The 16,360-nt window shown below is 36.5% G+C and overlaps 1 protein-coding gene across 1 annotated transcript in view; it reads right to left on the reverse strand.

The window, feature by feature from the left end:
• The window catches only part of FER (FER tyrosine kinase), a 127,523-nt gene that overhangs the window by 55,668 nt on the left and 55,495 nt on the right, over positions 1 to 16,360 (reverse strand). Inside the window, exons 11-13 of the mRNA XM_070935734.1 lie at positions 10,166 to 10,258; positions 8,603 to 8,806; positions 3,588 to 3,710 (exon numbers count right to left, since the gene is read on the reverse strand). Coding sequence (XP_070791835.1) covers positions 3,588 to 3,710; positions 8,603 to 8,806; positions 10,166 to 10,258 — 420 coding nt within the window. The remainder of the gene's footprint in view (positions 1 to 3,587; positions 3,711 to 8,602; positions 8,807 to 10,165; positions 10,259 to 16,360) is intronic.

Raw genomic sequence — 16,360 nt, forward strand, 5'->3', positions numbered from 1 at the left:
TCTTCATGCCACCAAACTGGCCCCTCATAATTCATCCCAGATCCCCACTTTTTGATTATCCCAAAGTTGCACCCAAGTGTCTGCCCTCGATGCAGAAGAAAACATGAAGCAATAATTTCAGCCTGGTTGACATTTTAACTTTCTAATATGTCTGAGCTCGCATAACTCTTTGAAAGAATAAAGTTTAAGTGTTTTTTACATGATTTCAGAAACAAAATATGCAAGTAAGATCAAATATTCATGGACTCCTCCCAAAGATGGCTGCTGAACAGTAAGGAGATTTTTCTCTTCAACTGATATTTTGGCAGCCCTGCTCTTTAGAGTTGAATGGGAACACTTAGGAATGACCCAAGATAGTTTTTGGATTACTGTGGACCCACCTTCAAGAAGGTATCTTGAAGATTACAGTTCCTAGTGGGAGCAGTGGAAAACCAGGCCATCCATCTTTTTTCCTTTTGGTAGACCATTCTCTTAGGCATGCCTGGGTGATTAACAAGTGTTTTAAAGCTTATGTTTTGCTTTGCTTCCTATCTCAAAAGTTAACCAGCCTGTTTATTTTACCTTCCTGCTGGATTTTATCTGTCTCTCTTACTCTTCTCCTTTGATTTGGTTTTTTGAATAACCTTTGTTTTCCGTAAGGAAAACATGGCATGCCTTGGAGTAGTGGAAGTGTTTATATTTCATTTATATCTATTTTGGACTTTCACTACACTTCGAAGATTATTTTTTCAAAATTCTTTTTTATCCTGGATTGAAACATCTGAAACATGCCTATTCTGAGGAATATCCTCCCAGTCTCAGAGGAACTTTACCTCTCCCTTGCCAAATTATACCAGAGCAACAATGTATCAGATTACAGACAACTAAGTATGGCTAGTAGAAAAAAGACCGTTGAACCCAAGTTGAAAACTTTTTTAAACAGTTTGACAACATAATTATGTTTGCAAAAACATCCAAATGCAAGTAATTGGAGTTAAATTAGATTCACAAAAGGAATTTGATTTGAGAGTGTAGATTTGTGTAGATATGGATGTTTAAACATAGAACTGCCTGAGGGGATTATGCATGCCTTCCCAAAGTTCAAGCTTGCACTGTTTTACAATAAGAGAAAATTGAATAGACAAGTGAAGAAGTTTGGGGAATGGATTTATCACACTCAACTAGAAAAATAATTTCAGTTCGACTTTCTGGAGAAGATCGATCGATTTTGAAGAATGGGTCTACTATATTTAACTAGACAACAATTGATAAAAGATAGCATTAAGGTACAATCATGGATATTTGATCCAGACAAATCAGAGTTAATTGTTGGGATGATTGGGGATAGAAAATAACCCATGGTAAACTTCTTATGAGTTGAATACAACAATAGTTTGTTAACAATGGGTGATATTTTGTTATTGCCTTTTTTGTTTGTTTGTTGTTCTATCTGTTAACTATTTGGCCATTAATACAGTAGATAGATGACAGGGTAATAATTTTAAACAGAATTAGAGGTTTGAAAAAAAATGGGGCCTGTTTCGCAAGGGGTGGGAAACTAATTGCAGATGACACCAAGCTGGAAGGAATAACCAACACTCCAGAAGAGTTTAGGCTTAAGATACAGAAGGATCTTGACAGACTTGAACATTGGACGCTATCTAACATAATGAAATTTAATGGTGAAAAAAGTAAGGTTCTACATTTAGTCAAGAAAAACAAAATGCACAGGTACAGTATATGTGATACCTTGCTCAATAATAGTAACTGTGAAAGGGATCTTGGAGTCCTAATGGACAACCATTTAAATATGAGCCAGCAGTGTGCAGCAGCTGCCAAAAAAGCCAACACAGACCTAGGCTGCTAAACATAGGGATAGAATCAAGATCACGTGAAGTATTAATACCACTTTATAATGCCTTGGTAAGGCCACACTTGGAATACTGCATTCAGTTTTGGTCACCACGACGTAAAAAAGATGGGGCAACTCTAGAAAGAGTGCAGGGAAGAGCAACAAAGATGATTAGGAGACTGGAGGCTAAAATATATGAAGAACGGTTGCAGGAACTGGTTATGTCTAGTTTAACAAAAAGAAGGACTAGGGGAGACATGATAGCAGTGTTTCAATATCTCAGGAGAAATACAAATACCATATAACCCAGTTATGGCTAACCTTTTTGCCATCACGTGCCAGGAGGGGGGGCGGCGGGAGAGGTTTGTGCATGCGCAGGCCCACACCCATAATTCTATGCATCCCGCCCTGCGCATGGCGCATAACCTCCCCTCCCGTCCCCTCACTCCTGGCACGTGATGGCCCGGTAGGCCCGTTTTTCTTTCTCACTTGGTTCTAGATCCTCTCTATGCATCTGGGGAGGGCGAAAACAGCCTTCCCCACCCACTCTGAGGTCCTCCAGAGGCCTGAAACGGCCCATTTCCCAACTCCCGGTTGGACAGGAAGTGATTTTTTTGCTGTCCAGAGCCTCTCTAGGAGTCTCTGGAAGCTGAGGACAGCAAAAAAGTCACTTCCTTTCCCACCGGGAGTTGGGAAATGGACCATTTCAGGCCTCCAGAAGGCCTCGGGGGGTTGGAGAAGGCTGTTTTCGCCCTCCCCAGATGCATAGAGAGGATCTAGAACCAGGTGAGAAAGAAAAATGAGCCTTCTCCCCCCCCCCAAGGCCCTCCGGAGGCAGGAAACAGCCTATTTTCCTACTTCTGGTGGGCCCAGAATAATGATAATGATAATGATAATAATAATTTTATTTCTATACTGCCCTTCTCCTGGAGGACTCAGGGCGGTGTACAGCCTATTAAAAGCACAAAGGCAAACATCAATTAAAAATAATTAAAATTATTAAATAGTTTCAGCTCAAATTTAAAACCCCCAAAATTTAAAACACCTAATTTAAAATCATTACATTGATAGTCCGGCCTGGTGGAACAGCAGGGTCTTGAGGGAACAGGAAAATACACGGAGGTCGGAGATCTTATGCATTTCCAGGGGCAGTTCATTCCACAGGGCAGGGGCTCCCACAGAGAAGGTCCTCCCCCTGGGTGTCGCCAGCCGACATAACTTGGCACCCTGAGGAGACCCTCTCTGGGGGAGCGGACTGGTCGGTGGGAGGTTATTGGTGGCAGAAGTTGGTCTCGAAGGTATCCGGATCCTATGCCATGGAGCGCTTTAAAGGTGGTAACCAGCGCCCGAAAAAAAAGGCCCAAAAATCAGCTGGCCGGCACACGCATGCATGCCAGAGTTGAGCTGGCGTGCCCATTGATATGGCTATGTGTGCCACCTGTGGCACGTGTGCCATAGGTTCGCCATCACTGATATAGCCTACTCTCAACAAACAAACAAACAAACAACTGTTGAGGGTAAAAACTGCTCTCTGCAAAGTAGTGCAACGGACCAGACAGCGAATAGTTACGATGCTTAGCAAAACACACAGATAGTCACAGACTCTGAACGTTTAAAGAAAAATAAACAGTCTTTACTTGTAGTATAAAAACAAAATTTGGCTTCTCAAAACAACTTCTTCAAACAATCACGGTTTAACACAAAACATAGTTTGCTTACAATTCCAGTTTCCACCATTGGTATTAAATACACCTACCTTAACAACAGGATTCAGAAGAATAACGCCTGATTTCTTTGTAATCACATGTTTTGTTGTATAATGATATTCTATAAGCTGAGGAATCGTTGAAAATCCCGTTCCTTCAAATCTGTATTGATTCTATAGGATAAAATTGAGGAAGAAATACAAAATTAAGCAACGGGAGCTCTTTCCATTAATAAAGTCATGCCTGACTTTACTGTTGTTTTATGCAACAAGTTGTCTTTTAAGAGCTTCTACCAGAGAATGCTGAAATGATTTACTAAAATGTACTTATTTGAATAATATATAATGTATGGCTTAATTTGTTAAACCATAGTTCAGTAGCTGGAAACATTTGGAAATATCAGTTAGTAATTGCTTCTTTTACTTTCTTCATCCCTCTCTTCATGAAGGTTCAAATGTTTCTTTATTTATCTTACTTTGTTCATTTTTGTTATATCCAACATTGGAATTGTAGCCAATATACATATTTACTAAATAAGATTGCAAACTTAATTAAAAACAAAAAGTTATTTATAGTTTCCTCAAGCAAGATCATCAAATGAGAATATATGCTATATAACCAAATTGAACCTATGTGGAAATAATTAAAAGCACTGCCATGCTATAAAAATGAGCAGGAAATTACAGCTTAATTCAGGGATGTCAAACTCAATTTCATTGAGGGCCACATCAGGACTGGGTTTGACCTTGGAGGGCTGTTGGGGGGGGCATGGGGGGGGCGGTGGCACGGAACCGCACCTCCACAGACATGGTTTTATAAACTTATAATAGGGAGGCATACATTTCTCTGATTTTGTTTTTTTAATACTTATTTAATTACTTTAATTTAATACTTAATACTTATACTTAATACTTTAACACTTTAACCTTATGAGACCAGATCAAGACTTCATAGGAAAACTAGAATGATAAATTATTGACATAGGCTAGTAGCAGAATCCTGCAAGCCTAAAAGATGAAATATTTTATTTTTCATTATTATTATTATTATTATTATTATTATTATTATTATTATTATTATTATTAATTGAATTTGTATACCGCCCTACTCCCGAAGGACTCAGGGCGGTGAACAGCCAAATAAAATACATATAATACAAATGTTAAAAAACCATTAAAATACAATTAAATAATTGGCCCAGAAAATGAAATTTAAAACACCCCAAATTCATAAGACAAATTTAAAATTTAAAAATTTTAAAAGTTTTAAAAAACAGTTTAAAAGAGAGGTTAGGCCAGGCTGGCCTGCTGGAAAAGAAATGTTTTGATGGCATGGCGGAAAGTGCGCAGGTCCGGGATCCTCCGAATCTCTGTGGGGAGCTTGTTCCAGATGGCGGGTGCCCCCACAGAGAAGGCTCTCCCCCTGGGGGCCGCCAGTCGACATTGTTTGGCCGACAGCACCCTGAGGAGCCCCTCTCTATGGGAGCGTACTGGTCGGTGAGAGGCTACTGGTGGCAGAAGGTGGTCTCGTAAATACCCCGGTCCTAAGCCATAAAATTTATAAACTTCTGAGTCAAGAATGGCTCCTGCAGTATTCCGGAGGCCCCGTTTTGGGTCTGGAAGGCCTCCTGGACCATTCTGCAGGCCAAAAACTGTTGTGGGTGTGCGCCCCACCCGCACCCCCTTTTTGCAAGCAGAGGCACCACAGGCTGTTCCTTTGCTATTTCCAGACCGGTCCCGTGGGCCAGATCTAAGCACCCTGTGGGCCGGATCCAGCCCACGGGCCTTAGTTTGACACCCCTGGTTTAATTGAACAGAACTTTAGGGGTTTTTTCAGTAAATTGAGATAAATATTATATCTTATGGACAAAAAAACCACGAACTGTCTTCAAGTACAAGAAGCAATCTTCAGTGTATGCCTTGAAATACTTCCAGATTTAACAAAGAAAATATTTCACAACATTTATAACTTTTTATAACATGAAATAAATATTAGAATGGAGTAGCAACTACTGTTCGATCTATTTTCTAATAGTTGTTTTTAAAACAAAACAATAGAAATCTCTCCTATTGAAAGTAGTTGAAATATACAGTATCTCTTTTATTTCTAAACTATTCTAACAGGATATAAATGGATATTGTTCGTATAAAGCAAAATAAGAATATACAGTTATCAGAAAAATAGTAAGGTTTTAACAGTCTAATATTCCTATGAAACATATTGTGATGAATTATAGAAACAAACAAACAAAAAAAATAACAGGGATTTTCTTCCCACTCAAATCAAAACTTGATTGCCTCTTGTTCTAGAATATTAAGTGATAAAAAATAATGTGGAGCTCAAACAAATATAAACACAAACACACACACAGACGCACATGTGATTTGCTTTTCTGAAATAGTTCTGATCAGCTACAATTCTCTTTAAAATTGCTTTTAATAATGAAGTCTTTTGAGATAATGTTTGAGCACAGGTTTTTTAAAAACTTCATTATCACCTAAAATAAAAGCTGATTATATAATACATTAATCATTACACCATAAAACTTCAGATTGCTAAATATATCTTGTGTGTATCCAGGAGGTTTTCAAGACACAGAAGATTAAGAATCTTTATTTAGCTCTATCAGTATCTGCTTCTTGCAAAGCAATAACCCAATCCCATCATTTCATATAATCTCCATCCCTACTTTATTCAGGGAACATTATTTCACACTCTTCATATTTTAATATTCCCTGTTTAGCTTTTGTGTAGTAAATGCTTGAGGTGTTTTACCTCTGTGGATTCTTTTGAATTTAAATGCTTGAGTGATTTAGTTCCACTAAGAAGTTTGTGTGAAAAAAATGAATTAATCATTCCTCAAATTAGAAATATTTATTTCACAATTCAATGAAACGGTTGTGAATTATCTATTGCATGTATACTACAGCTTTATAAAAAATTGGCTGACCTTATTAGGAAATGCATGTATCTAAAATCAGGATTAGGGTAGAAAAATGGAGCATAGGTATCCTCCTACCACAATTTCATGATTTTAGGAGAATTTGTTTGAATAATTAACTTCCCCCATCCTCCCTTTTACTAGTAGTATACCTCTAAAGAACAGGAACAGCTTGTGTAAAACTCTGGTGTCTGGAAACTGAGTATGCCAGTGTTCCTAAGAACATTCTGCTTTATATTTATTTTTTCATTCATTCCATTTATATAATGTGTACTCAACTACAGATTCATTGCAGTTTACAACATCAATAGTAAAACATTTATAATTTATAATCAACAATTTAAAAATCCAGAGTATAAATATAAACTTATAGAAACCTAAACATAAAATATAAAAAAACAAATTCAGCCAATCAGAGTAATACATACATCTACCACTACTACTAAAGATGGTGACAATATAGAAATTCACCAAATACTGTCCAGAAGAGCTCCATTCTGAGGAACTTTGTAATAGAAGGGGCAAGCCTTAATTCTAAGGGGAGGCTATTCCACAGGAGGCTGCAATACAAAAGTAGTATCTCCTGGCCTCAGTTGCCCTCACTTCTTTGGACCTGGAGTATGATCAAGTGTTTCTTCTGACATACTGCTTTGGACAATTCAAATAAGAAATGGTGTTCCTGGAAATACCAGGCACAAGCCATACAGGCTTTACAGGGGGAAAAAAATCAGCACTTTGAACTGCATTCAAAAAACTACTAGCAATGAATGTAGGGACTAAGGCACATGTACACTTGGAGGTAAAACCCAACAATTATTGAGAAGTTGCATTTTGCACTAATTCCAATTTCTGAATGCTCAAGGACAGCCTCTTGTAGAATGCTCCTCCAGTAGTAGTAGTAGTAGTTCTTCTTTCTTCCTCGTCTTCCTCTTCCTCTTCTCCTCTTCCTTTTCCTCCTCCTCCTCTTCTTCTTCCTCTTCTTCTCCCACAGGTACAGGGTCTGCTTTTCAGATCATTGAACATCACTGTACACGATCAGCTATGTCTCCAGGGCGCAGGCCCGTGGCTTGTATATCTTTGTTGATGGTGTCTTGCCATCTGTTTTGGATGCCTGCGAGGTCACCAGCCATTAACTTCTAATTGGTAGACAGTCTTGGCAACAGTGGAAGGTGCTGCTCTCTGGATATGTCCATACCAGCGGAGCCAGCCTTTTCTCATCTTCTCTGTAATAGATGCCACACCAAAATGTGAATGGTGTCATTTCTGATGTGATCAAGAAGGGAGATGCCCGATATCCAATGGAGTATTCGCATTTCCATGGCATGAAGACAGCTTTCAGTCCCTATTGTTGCTGCCCAGCATTCAGTGCCATACTGAGTGCAACAGGGAGGATGGTTGTCTTGTAAATCTTAGATTTAAGATGGGTTGGCATTCGTCTGTCACATAACACACCAGTGAGTCCTTGCCAACGCATCCAGGCTGCATTCACCCTTGCTCGCACCTCACCATTGATGTCGCCATTGCCTTGGAGATGGGATCCCAGATACCGAAAATATCCACCTTCTTTCGTTTTCTCCATTGATTTGAAGCGTTCCAGGGGTGGCAACAGTCTCTAAGTACTCAGTTTTCTTGATATAGAATGCACTGCAGTAGTCTTATTGCACAGTGATGTTTTGGCAATTGTAACATACTAATTTGCCTATTGGGGGGGTGGGGTCATTATCATTTTCAGAAACTGCTAGATAAGGCTCTGGACATGAATTTCAAGAATAACTGGAAGAAGCAATGGAAAAAACAAAAATCTGCACCCCTCTGAAAAATTACATCAGTGCCTTTTAGGATAAAAATGGCAACTGGAAATCACACATCAGAGCAAAGAACATTCCTATGTGCCAGTTCAAAGGTTGAAAGATTACTATCGAAAACTACTGAATCCTGAATCAAATGCACAGAACAGTACTTGTGGCTTTTAAGAGGTAGATAATGATTTCTTAGCTTTAAAAAGCAGGTAAGTTCTCAAGCTGTGCATAATTATTTAGCTATCTAACTATAATTTAAATCTAATTATGTAGCTATTGAAATCAAGTGTACTTCAATCACTTAAAAAATCAATGTCAAACTTACATCAGCATACTGAATGATAAAATGTCTCCGTTGCCCATCAGAAAACACAGAAAGGACATATTCACCAGGCTTCCCATGGCTCTCTCGCACCAAAAAGTCCCCTTGCTGTTTTAATAGCTCTTGAGCTTCTATTCTTGGAATTGCCCCATGATACCAATCTTGTTCTGCCAGGGGTTTTTCACTCGCTGATATTACATCAAAAAACTTAAAGAAAAATATGAAAATGAATTATTAACATAATGCCAAATTTGAGAATCAAGTTACTATAGTTGTTAAAGGCAGTGGGCTAAAAATGGAAGACTGTGAGTTAGGGTCTAATTCTGCCTTACGGCATGAAATCAGCTGGGTAACTTGCGGCCAGTCACCTTTCGCAGACTATGAAAGTTGACACAACAAACCCAGACAGCAATTAGCAGGCCAATAAACCACATTGTTTATATTCACTGGCTATATGTTAAAGATAATATAGATAGCATGGTGATCTAGTAATTAGAGATAAATAATGAGAAAGCCATCCATTTATTGAAACATTCCAACATCAATGCTGTAGTTTATTCTGTCTGCTTTTGTCTTGTCTTTTCAATGTAGTAGGCCAAAGGTGTATAAGCTGTGGTTCTGCTTTTGCTCAGGGCTGCTCAGGAAGCTGCCAATGCTTTGCTTCAAACCCAGTGCTGTACATTGTTGTTATTTGCATACTTAATAAATGTATGTTATATCTTCAAAGTAATTTGGTTGTTTTAGGTGATCCAGGTTTTGGTTACAACATGAACTAACATTAACATAACCGATCTGAGAACAAACTGTTCCCATTCATATTTTCCTATAATATAATCACATCAAGGTAAATCAAATATTTAACAAGTAAGAGCATATAACAGATAAAGGCTGACATTGGAAAATGATGATGTAACCTATGTCAGCACATTTTAACTGAAAAGCCTGATGAAACCACAGATTTAATTAATTTAGAAGTGTTAACAGTCCAATAAAGCAGTGGTACAAATGACAAGCAGATCAATGACTAAGAGAAGCCCCAAATGGACCAATAAATGTGTACAGTATTTATTTTCTGATATCTCATCAATCTTTTTGGTTTCAATCCTGTTGGCCTACCCTTTGCATTCTGATACTAGCCATTAGGTTGAAAGCTTGACCCTAGATAACTCTTATGGACTTGGTCCAGGGACAGACATTTTTTTTTTTCAATTATGATTATACTTGAAATTTTATTACTTGCTTGATCACAATAAAATCAATTTATATATATATATATATATATATATATATATATATATATATATATATATATATATTTATTTATAATCCAAACTTGTTTATTAAATGAGTGTGCACCTGTACTTTGGGAGTTCAAATGTTTGAATTCTTTAGCGGTGGGTTTCATCTACTGCAGACTGTTAGGAAATACCATTCTCAATATAGGAAGTATTATAAACATTAATCAAATAAATCATCCTGCAGCAAATAACAGAAAATTATGCAGAAAATAGTGAAAGCAATTTTTTTCTCAATAAAGACAAAAGAATACATTACCTGCCCACTTACCGATGAAGAGCCTAACATAGACTTTGGTGATCTTATCATACCAGCAATGGAATGCCGAATAGTATCAAACCTGGACACTTTATCTTTTTTATCCTAGAAAATAAAGAGAAGAAATAGTCCAATAGAAAATAAACCAACCATTTTTAGCAGATTAAATAGTCACTGCTAGATAAAGTTTTGGTTTTACCCTAGTTAATCATCAAGCATGAATGAAAATGGTTTTCTAGTCTCAGTTTTTGTCTAAAAACATTAACATTTTTGAATAGATTTGCCAAGAATAGACAATGACTATTAAAAACAATAAAATGCCTTAGTGTAAAAATGTAAAAAAGTAGAACATTACAAATATATTATTTGGAAGTGATTTAGACTGCTAATTTTCTAGATATTGTTGGAATCTACTCACTGCCTGTATTGGCGAAGTTAATTTTGAGTAACTTCTTTCATACCTTACTTTTAGGAGTGTCTTCTTACACTTCAATATATGAGTGTTCCTGCTTAAATAGTGGAAATGGTATATCATCCACACAAAAGATTGCAAAACCAACCCAAAACAATGCAATCGATTGTTATTCTTGACATCATCTCTTAATAATGACCCAATGACTACATTACCATAGATACAGAGTCTAATTTTGTTTCTAGGTCTTCCAGATATTGGACTGATCAGCATATTTCGTGCACCTTATAATGGTAAGACAAAGGGCCTTTTTTCATATAAATGAATTATAAGAATAATTAGCAACTAAATGACTCATTCTCACATAACCAAAGGGGGAAAGATTATTTCCCCCAAACTACTTTAAATAATGCATTAATATTACATTCACCAAGTTTCTATTTCTTAACTGTCGTCTGTAGAACAGATGACTGAAATAATATCCTTAACCCTTATATTTAGCCTGGCTTCCTTTAGGTATATATATTTACTGCCTTTTAAGATATTACCTAGTTAAGTATTTTTAAAAACTAGAAAGCAGAAATGTTGACAAGCGACAATTTGCTAATTTTAAAATGGACAGCAACAGCGGCTGTCAAAACTACTAACAAATGCATGAAACAGATTGCTTTGATGTGTGAGCAAACATATCAGTTAGAACAAGTTAGATATAGGACAATATATCTCCATTTTCTGACCTAAAAATTGTCTAGAAGAAGGGAGATTATTTATATTCTTATAACAATTATTATCTGCTTTTGAATATCTTCACATCAATAATTTGATATTTATACACATGTACTTTATGCAATATATTAATAGTTGAGTCATATGAAATATCGTATTTTTCAGAGCATAAGACGCATTGTTCCCCCCCCCCCAAAAAAGTGGATGGAAATGTCTGTGTATCTTATACAGTGAATATTGTGGTGGGGGGAGGGGGGTTGGTGCAGCGCTGTTCTAGAATGGGCTGCGGTGATGAACGGGCTGCGGTGGTGAATGGGCCATGGCAGTGAGAATGGGGTGTGGCAAATGGGCTACAGAGGCAACGTGAACGGGACGTGAATGGGCCATGCCGGCAGTGAACAGGTTGCGATGGCAAATGGGCCATGGCGGTAGCAAATGGGCAGCAGCAAACAGGCCACTGCGGCGAACTGGCTGCGGCAGGGAATGGGCCAGATGAATACCGGATGGATGCTGGGAGGTAGAGGCAGATTTTTTTTTCTTGTTTTCCTTCCCAAAAGCTAGGTGAGTCTTATAGTCCAAAAAATATGGTAATTCACTTTAATGTAATAATAAAGACAAAGGTGAACAAGTAATTGGCCTAGGATAGCAGAGTAAAGACAGCTTTACGTAAAGTCTTATAATAAAAGTCTTTCAGGCATCAGAACAGACAGTAAAATGTAAATCAAACAGGGCAGATGGAATCTGACATTTTTCAAAAGCACATCCTTTAGGCGTTTATAAAATCTGCTCAAGGCATAAATGTAAGAAAATTGTCAGAGAAAAAATACAAAGACAAGTATCTTGGTAATACCATTGGTAATTGCCAACAGTAATTGGTAATGGCAATTGTTATGATTCCTTGAAAAAAATTGCTTCACCTTTCTAAAAATTATAAATGCCCATGTCTATAGACTCTTTTTTCATTGTGTTCTTATTAAGAGAGTCAGGAATACTTAAAACTGATTCAGACAAGCAGTATATAAAAAAGAAGGAATGAAAAATATAGCGTGCTGTCCAAACCAATAAATTAACTTAGCAACCAAAAGTTTACACTTTATGAGGAAACTAGTTTGGAATATGTGCATAAATCTATGCAATCTTCCTAAATATCCAAGATGAGGAATGAACCAGAATTCAGTTTCCTTTTAATAAATACTAGACTGTTACTTGTAAACCAGGAATTGCAGCTTAATGAGTTTTGGAAGTGATCAGTCTAGTACACAAATTGGTAAGGTAGAGCAGGGTTCCAAACCCCCAGGGCATGGGCCACTACTAGGCTGCGGCATATTCACAACTGGGCTGCACAAGCAATGGGCCAGCGCGCAATGACAGCTTGACTCACATAAGCAGAGGGCCGGGGTGCACGCGTGCAACTCGACTTTCGCAAGTGGCGGGCTCGCACACACCCATATGCACTGGCTCACAGGGCCTAGTTCCCCTCTCCCCTCCAGCTGGGCCACCAAGCCACAAAGGTTGGGGACCATTGAGGTAGAGGATATGCAGCTGTCCTTGAAGGTATTCAGTATTTGTTAAGTAAGCCCTGAAAGGCAGGATGAAGTCAGAAAGAAATGCCAGATTGCTCTGTCTTGATTCATTTTAGTGTAAAGGTAAACGGTCTATGTCAGTCCTTCAAAACTCTGTTGATACACCCTGAAGTAATAGAATTCCAATAATCCTTGTGACATCTATTTCCTATTCTATCTTCTTCGAAGGGCTGACAAGAACTTTTATTCCAGCAGTACAGAAGATGAAGGAAATGGTTGAATTCAAAAGTTTTGTACAGCCACAATCCTGTTTATGTACATACTTCAATATTATGTCTTATTAAGTAGCTTGTAACTAAAAATTTCTAGCTCATTGAAGATTTAAAATGAAGACAATTTGTATAAAGAAGTCAGACTAGGTTAGCAGATATGAATCACAACATTCTCTCTTGACTTTTAACATTGCATTTGCTCATATATTTTTCCTCATAAGAGAGGAACAAGTTAGGAAACATCAAAATAATTTACTTCCTAGCACCAACTCAGCTTCCTTCTTGGATTAAGTGTTGAAAGGACATCAATTTCTGTATGTTTTGTGGGGAGGGGGAGAAAACTACTAACTGCCTGGTATAAACCAGAAATTTATTGAATAGTTCTTTGGATATATAGGCAATGGATTAAGTGAAGGAGGAAAACAGATTTAAAGGGGAGGTTCTATGTGGAGTAGAAGTAGTTGTAAACCAAATGTTATTTAAATTAGTTCTTTAACTTGGGGTATTCTATATCAATCTTAGTAGTTTACTTGGATTATGAAGTTCCCTTCCTCTTGTGAAGAGAAAAGAGGAGAGTTGTTAAAGGAATCATTGGCTGTCAAGGCAGGAGATTGCAAGAAAAAGGATCTAAACTTCAAAGGAAGTTTTGTGCTTCTCAAGTAATCTCAGAATTCCTAAAATAGGGAGATTAATTTCCATCCCTCAAAGCCCTCTTGTGCCCTCTCTAAAAAATAATTGTCTTTTACTCTAAACTACCTATTTCATACCAATAGTATGAGAAAGCAGAATAGTGTTTCAGAAAGTTTCCAGATGGCACTCATTCTCAGACTCGATTGAGTCACACAAAATATTCAGAATGCTGAGAAGATAATGTTCCTAAAAGCCAACTGTTAGCTATTAAAAACAGCAGCTTTGACAGAATATGTTTACCAAATATGCAAAAATTCTAATACCCAATAAAAAAGGCCTTGATATTGATTTATAATAATGCATCATAATGCAATAAAAAGTTTTCAGCTTACATTGTAAAATCGGACAGTCAAATAGTTGTATTTGTGGACAGAGAAAATAGTAAATAAATTGTTACAATTGATAGTTGAACTTGGAATGTTCAACCCTAACATTCCAAGTTCCACCCAAACAGAATACTATAAACTAAAGGAAAGTCTATTCATTTTATGTAAACATCCTGCCTACCTTTTAGGGTTTTTTTTCTTTTTCAACATATATACTTTTGTGAACTTATTGTTTTGCAGTGCCTTATTTTTTAAAAAGTGTTTAAAACTTGGTCAAAGAACTGATCAGAGAAGAAGTAAATATATGATTATTATAAATTACAAATTAACTCTAAATTTTGATATATACATTATAAAATGCTGAACAAAATTTAGCATTTTGTTTAATATTTCTTTAAATATTTTTCCCATTAATTAATAAATTAAGAACACTTAGACATTTTGAAATACTGCTACACAGCTACTCTTCATAAATCCTATTCACATAAAATAATTAAACTATTCCAAGATAAGCAAAACAAAAGTATATAAAATGAAATTATAAGGCCTAAAAGAATTCAAATCTAAGCAATTCCTTTTTTGTACATGTGCATGTATCAGAAACTGAATTTAATCCATCACTTTATTTTATAGTCTTTAAAATATACTTAAATCATAAATTTCACCAATATTATTCCAGAAATCAAAATGACCAAGCAGAGGAAACGGGAAGCCAGTTTATTTACTGAAGGAAATGGAGTCCTTCTTTCCTGTATCACATTTGCACAGACATTATGGAAGAAACTGATAGCTTAATCTCAAAAAAACTGTATCTCTACAAAGGTAGTAACTCATTATAATTCTGGACATGCCACATAAACTGCATCATTTAAGTTTAAATTGAGTAGTAGAGCTTTTGAACTAGAGGTACTTTTGAAATGTTGTATGTTGTCAGTGCTGTAACAAAATAGCTCCATGAAATACCTGTACATTCACAAAATTACTGCTATAATGGCACAAAACCTCAATCTGAAATAAAATGGATAAGATTGCACAATACCACCTCTTCTACAATTTTAGCTCATCTTTGCCTCCCACACTCCCCTTGACTGGGTTGATCTGATCTTATTTTCTAAGGATGTCCAAGGATTCTATGAGATTCAGAGACAATCTTGTAAATATCAATCTACACTTTTCTTTGAGAAGTGTTATATCATTATTTATCAACAAAAGTTGAGAAGGATTACAATGTAAAAGTATTCCAACTACCTGTTATCCAATAAAATTTGCAGCCTTTTAATAATTTTGTAGACAATTTCTTCAATGCCAAAAAAATGGATTAGAAATATCAATATGGCATTAATCATGATGCAAATTAAGAGACACAAAATTTGCTTGATCTAACTAAGTCTTAAGACTACAATTTAAGAAAAATGGAAGATGATACATGGAACTTCATTATTATAGCACAATGAAATCTTTGACTCAGAAAGCTAAAAAAAATCTACATAAGGCTCCTAAAAACTGCTAGTTATATATTTATTTATTGGTTTGATTTATATGCCGCCCTTCTCCGGAGACTCAGGGCGTTAAGCGATAGCCTTCATACTTTTGTATATATCTGCTTAGTAGGGCTTTCGGCCCCCCCTAAGCGGTGTTCTTTTTATACAAAGTCAGCTTATTGCCCCCACAATCCGGGTCCTCATTTTACCTACCTTGGAAGGATGGAAGACTGAGTCAACCTTGAGCTTGGTGAGATTTGAACTTGCAGTAATTGCAGTTATTTATTAAGAACCAGCTCACTTAACATCATAGCATGAAATTTAACATCAAGTTGCCTTCCCTGTTTGTAAACCCAATTAACCTAATAGTTCAATCTTGATAAATTGTAAAAACAAATATTTATAGTTAATTAGTTTACATTTTTATTTAAATGGCACTGCCAATTTGCCAGCATTTTCCCAAAGCATTTCCCAGTTCAGTTCTCAGTTTAATCTGATATATGACACAGTAGAAATAAGATTTAAACTGAAATTGACTGAATATATCATATATGCTACAAGTAAAATACGTTATTAATAGCAGTTTGACTTTTTGAAATGACTATTTACAAACAGATGAGATGACTTTTAGAGCTCTTCCTAAGGTTACTGTGAAAAAGAAAAGGATAATAAAATTGAACAAAATGGACATTCTCTTCAATCTGAATTTTGCCTAACAAGATACTACACTCATTTCTTTACTAGGTTTAGAAAGAAGATAAGTGCAGATGGAATTTT

Source organism: Pituophis catenifer, unplaced genomic scaffold (genome assembly GCF_029215685.1).
Source record: "Pituophis catenifer annectens isolate HBS135680 unplaced genomic scaffold, rPitCat1.0.hap2 SCAF_2, whole genome shotgun sequence".
Lineage (NCBI taxonomy): Eukaryota > Metazoa > Chordata > Lepidosauria > Squamata > Colubridae > Pituophis > Pituophis catenifer.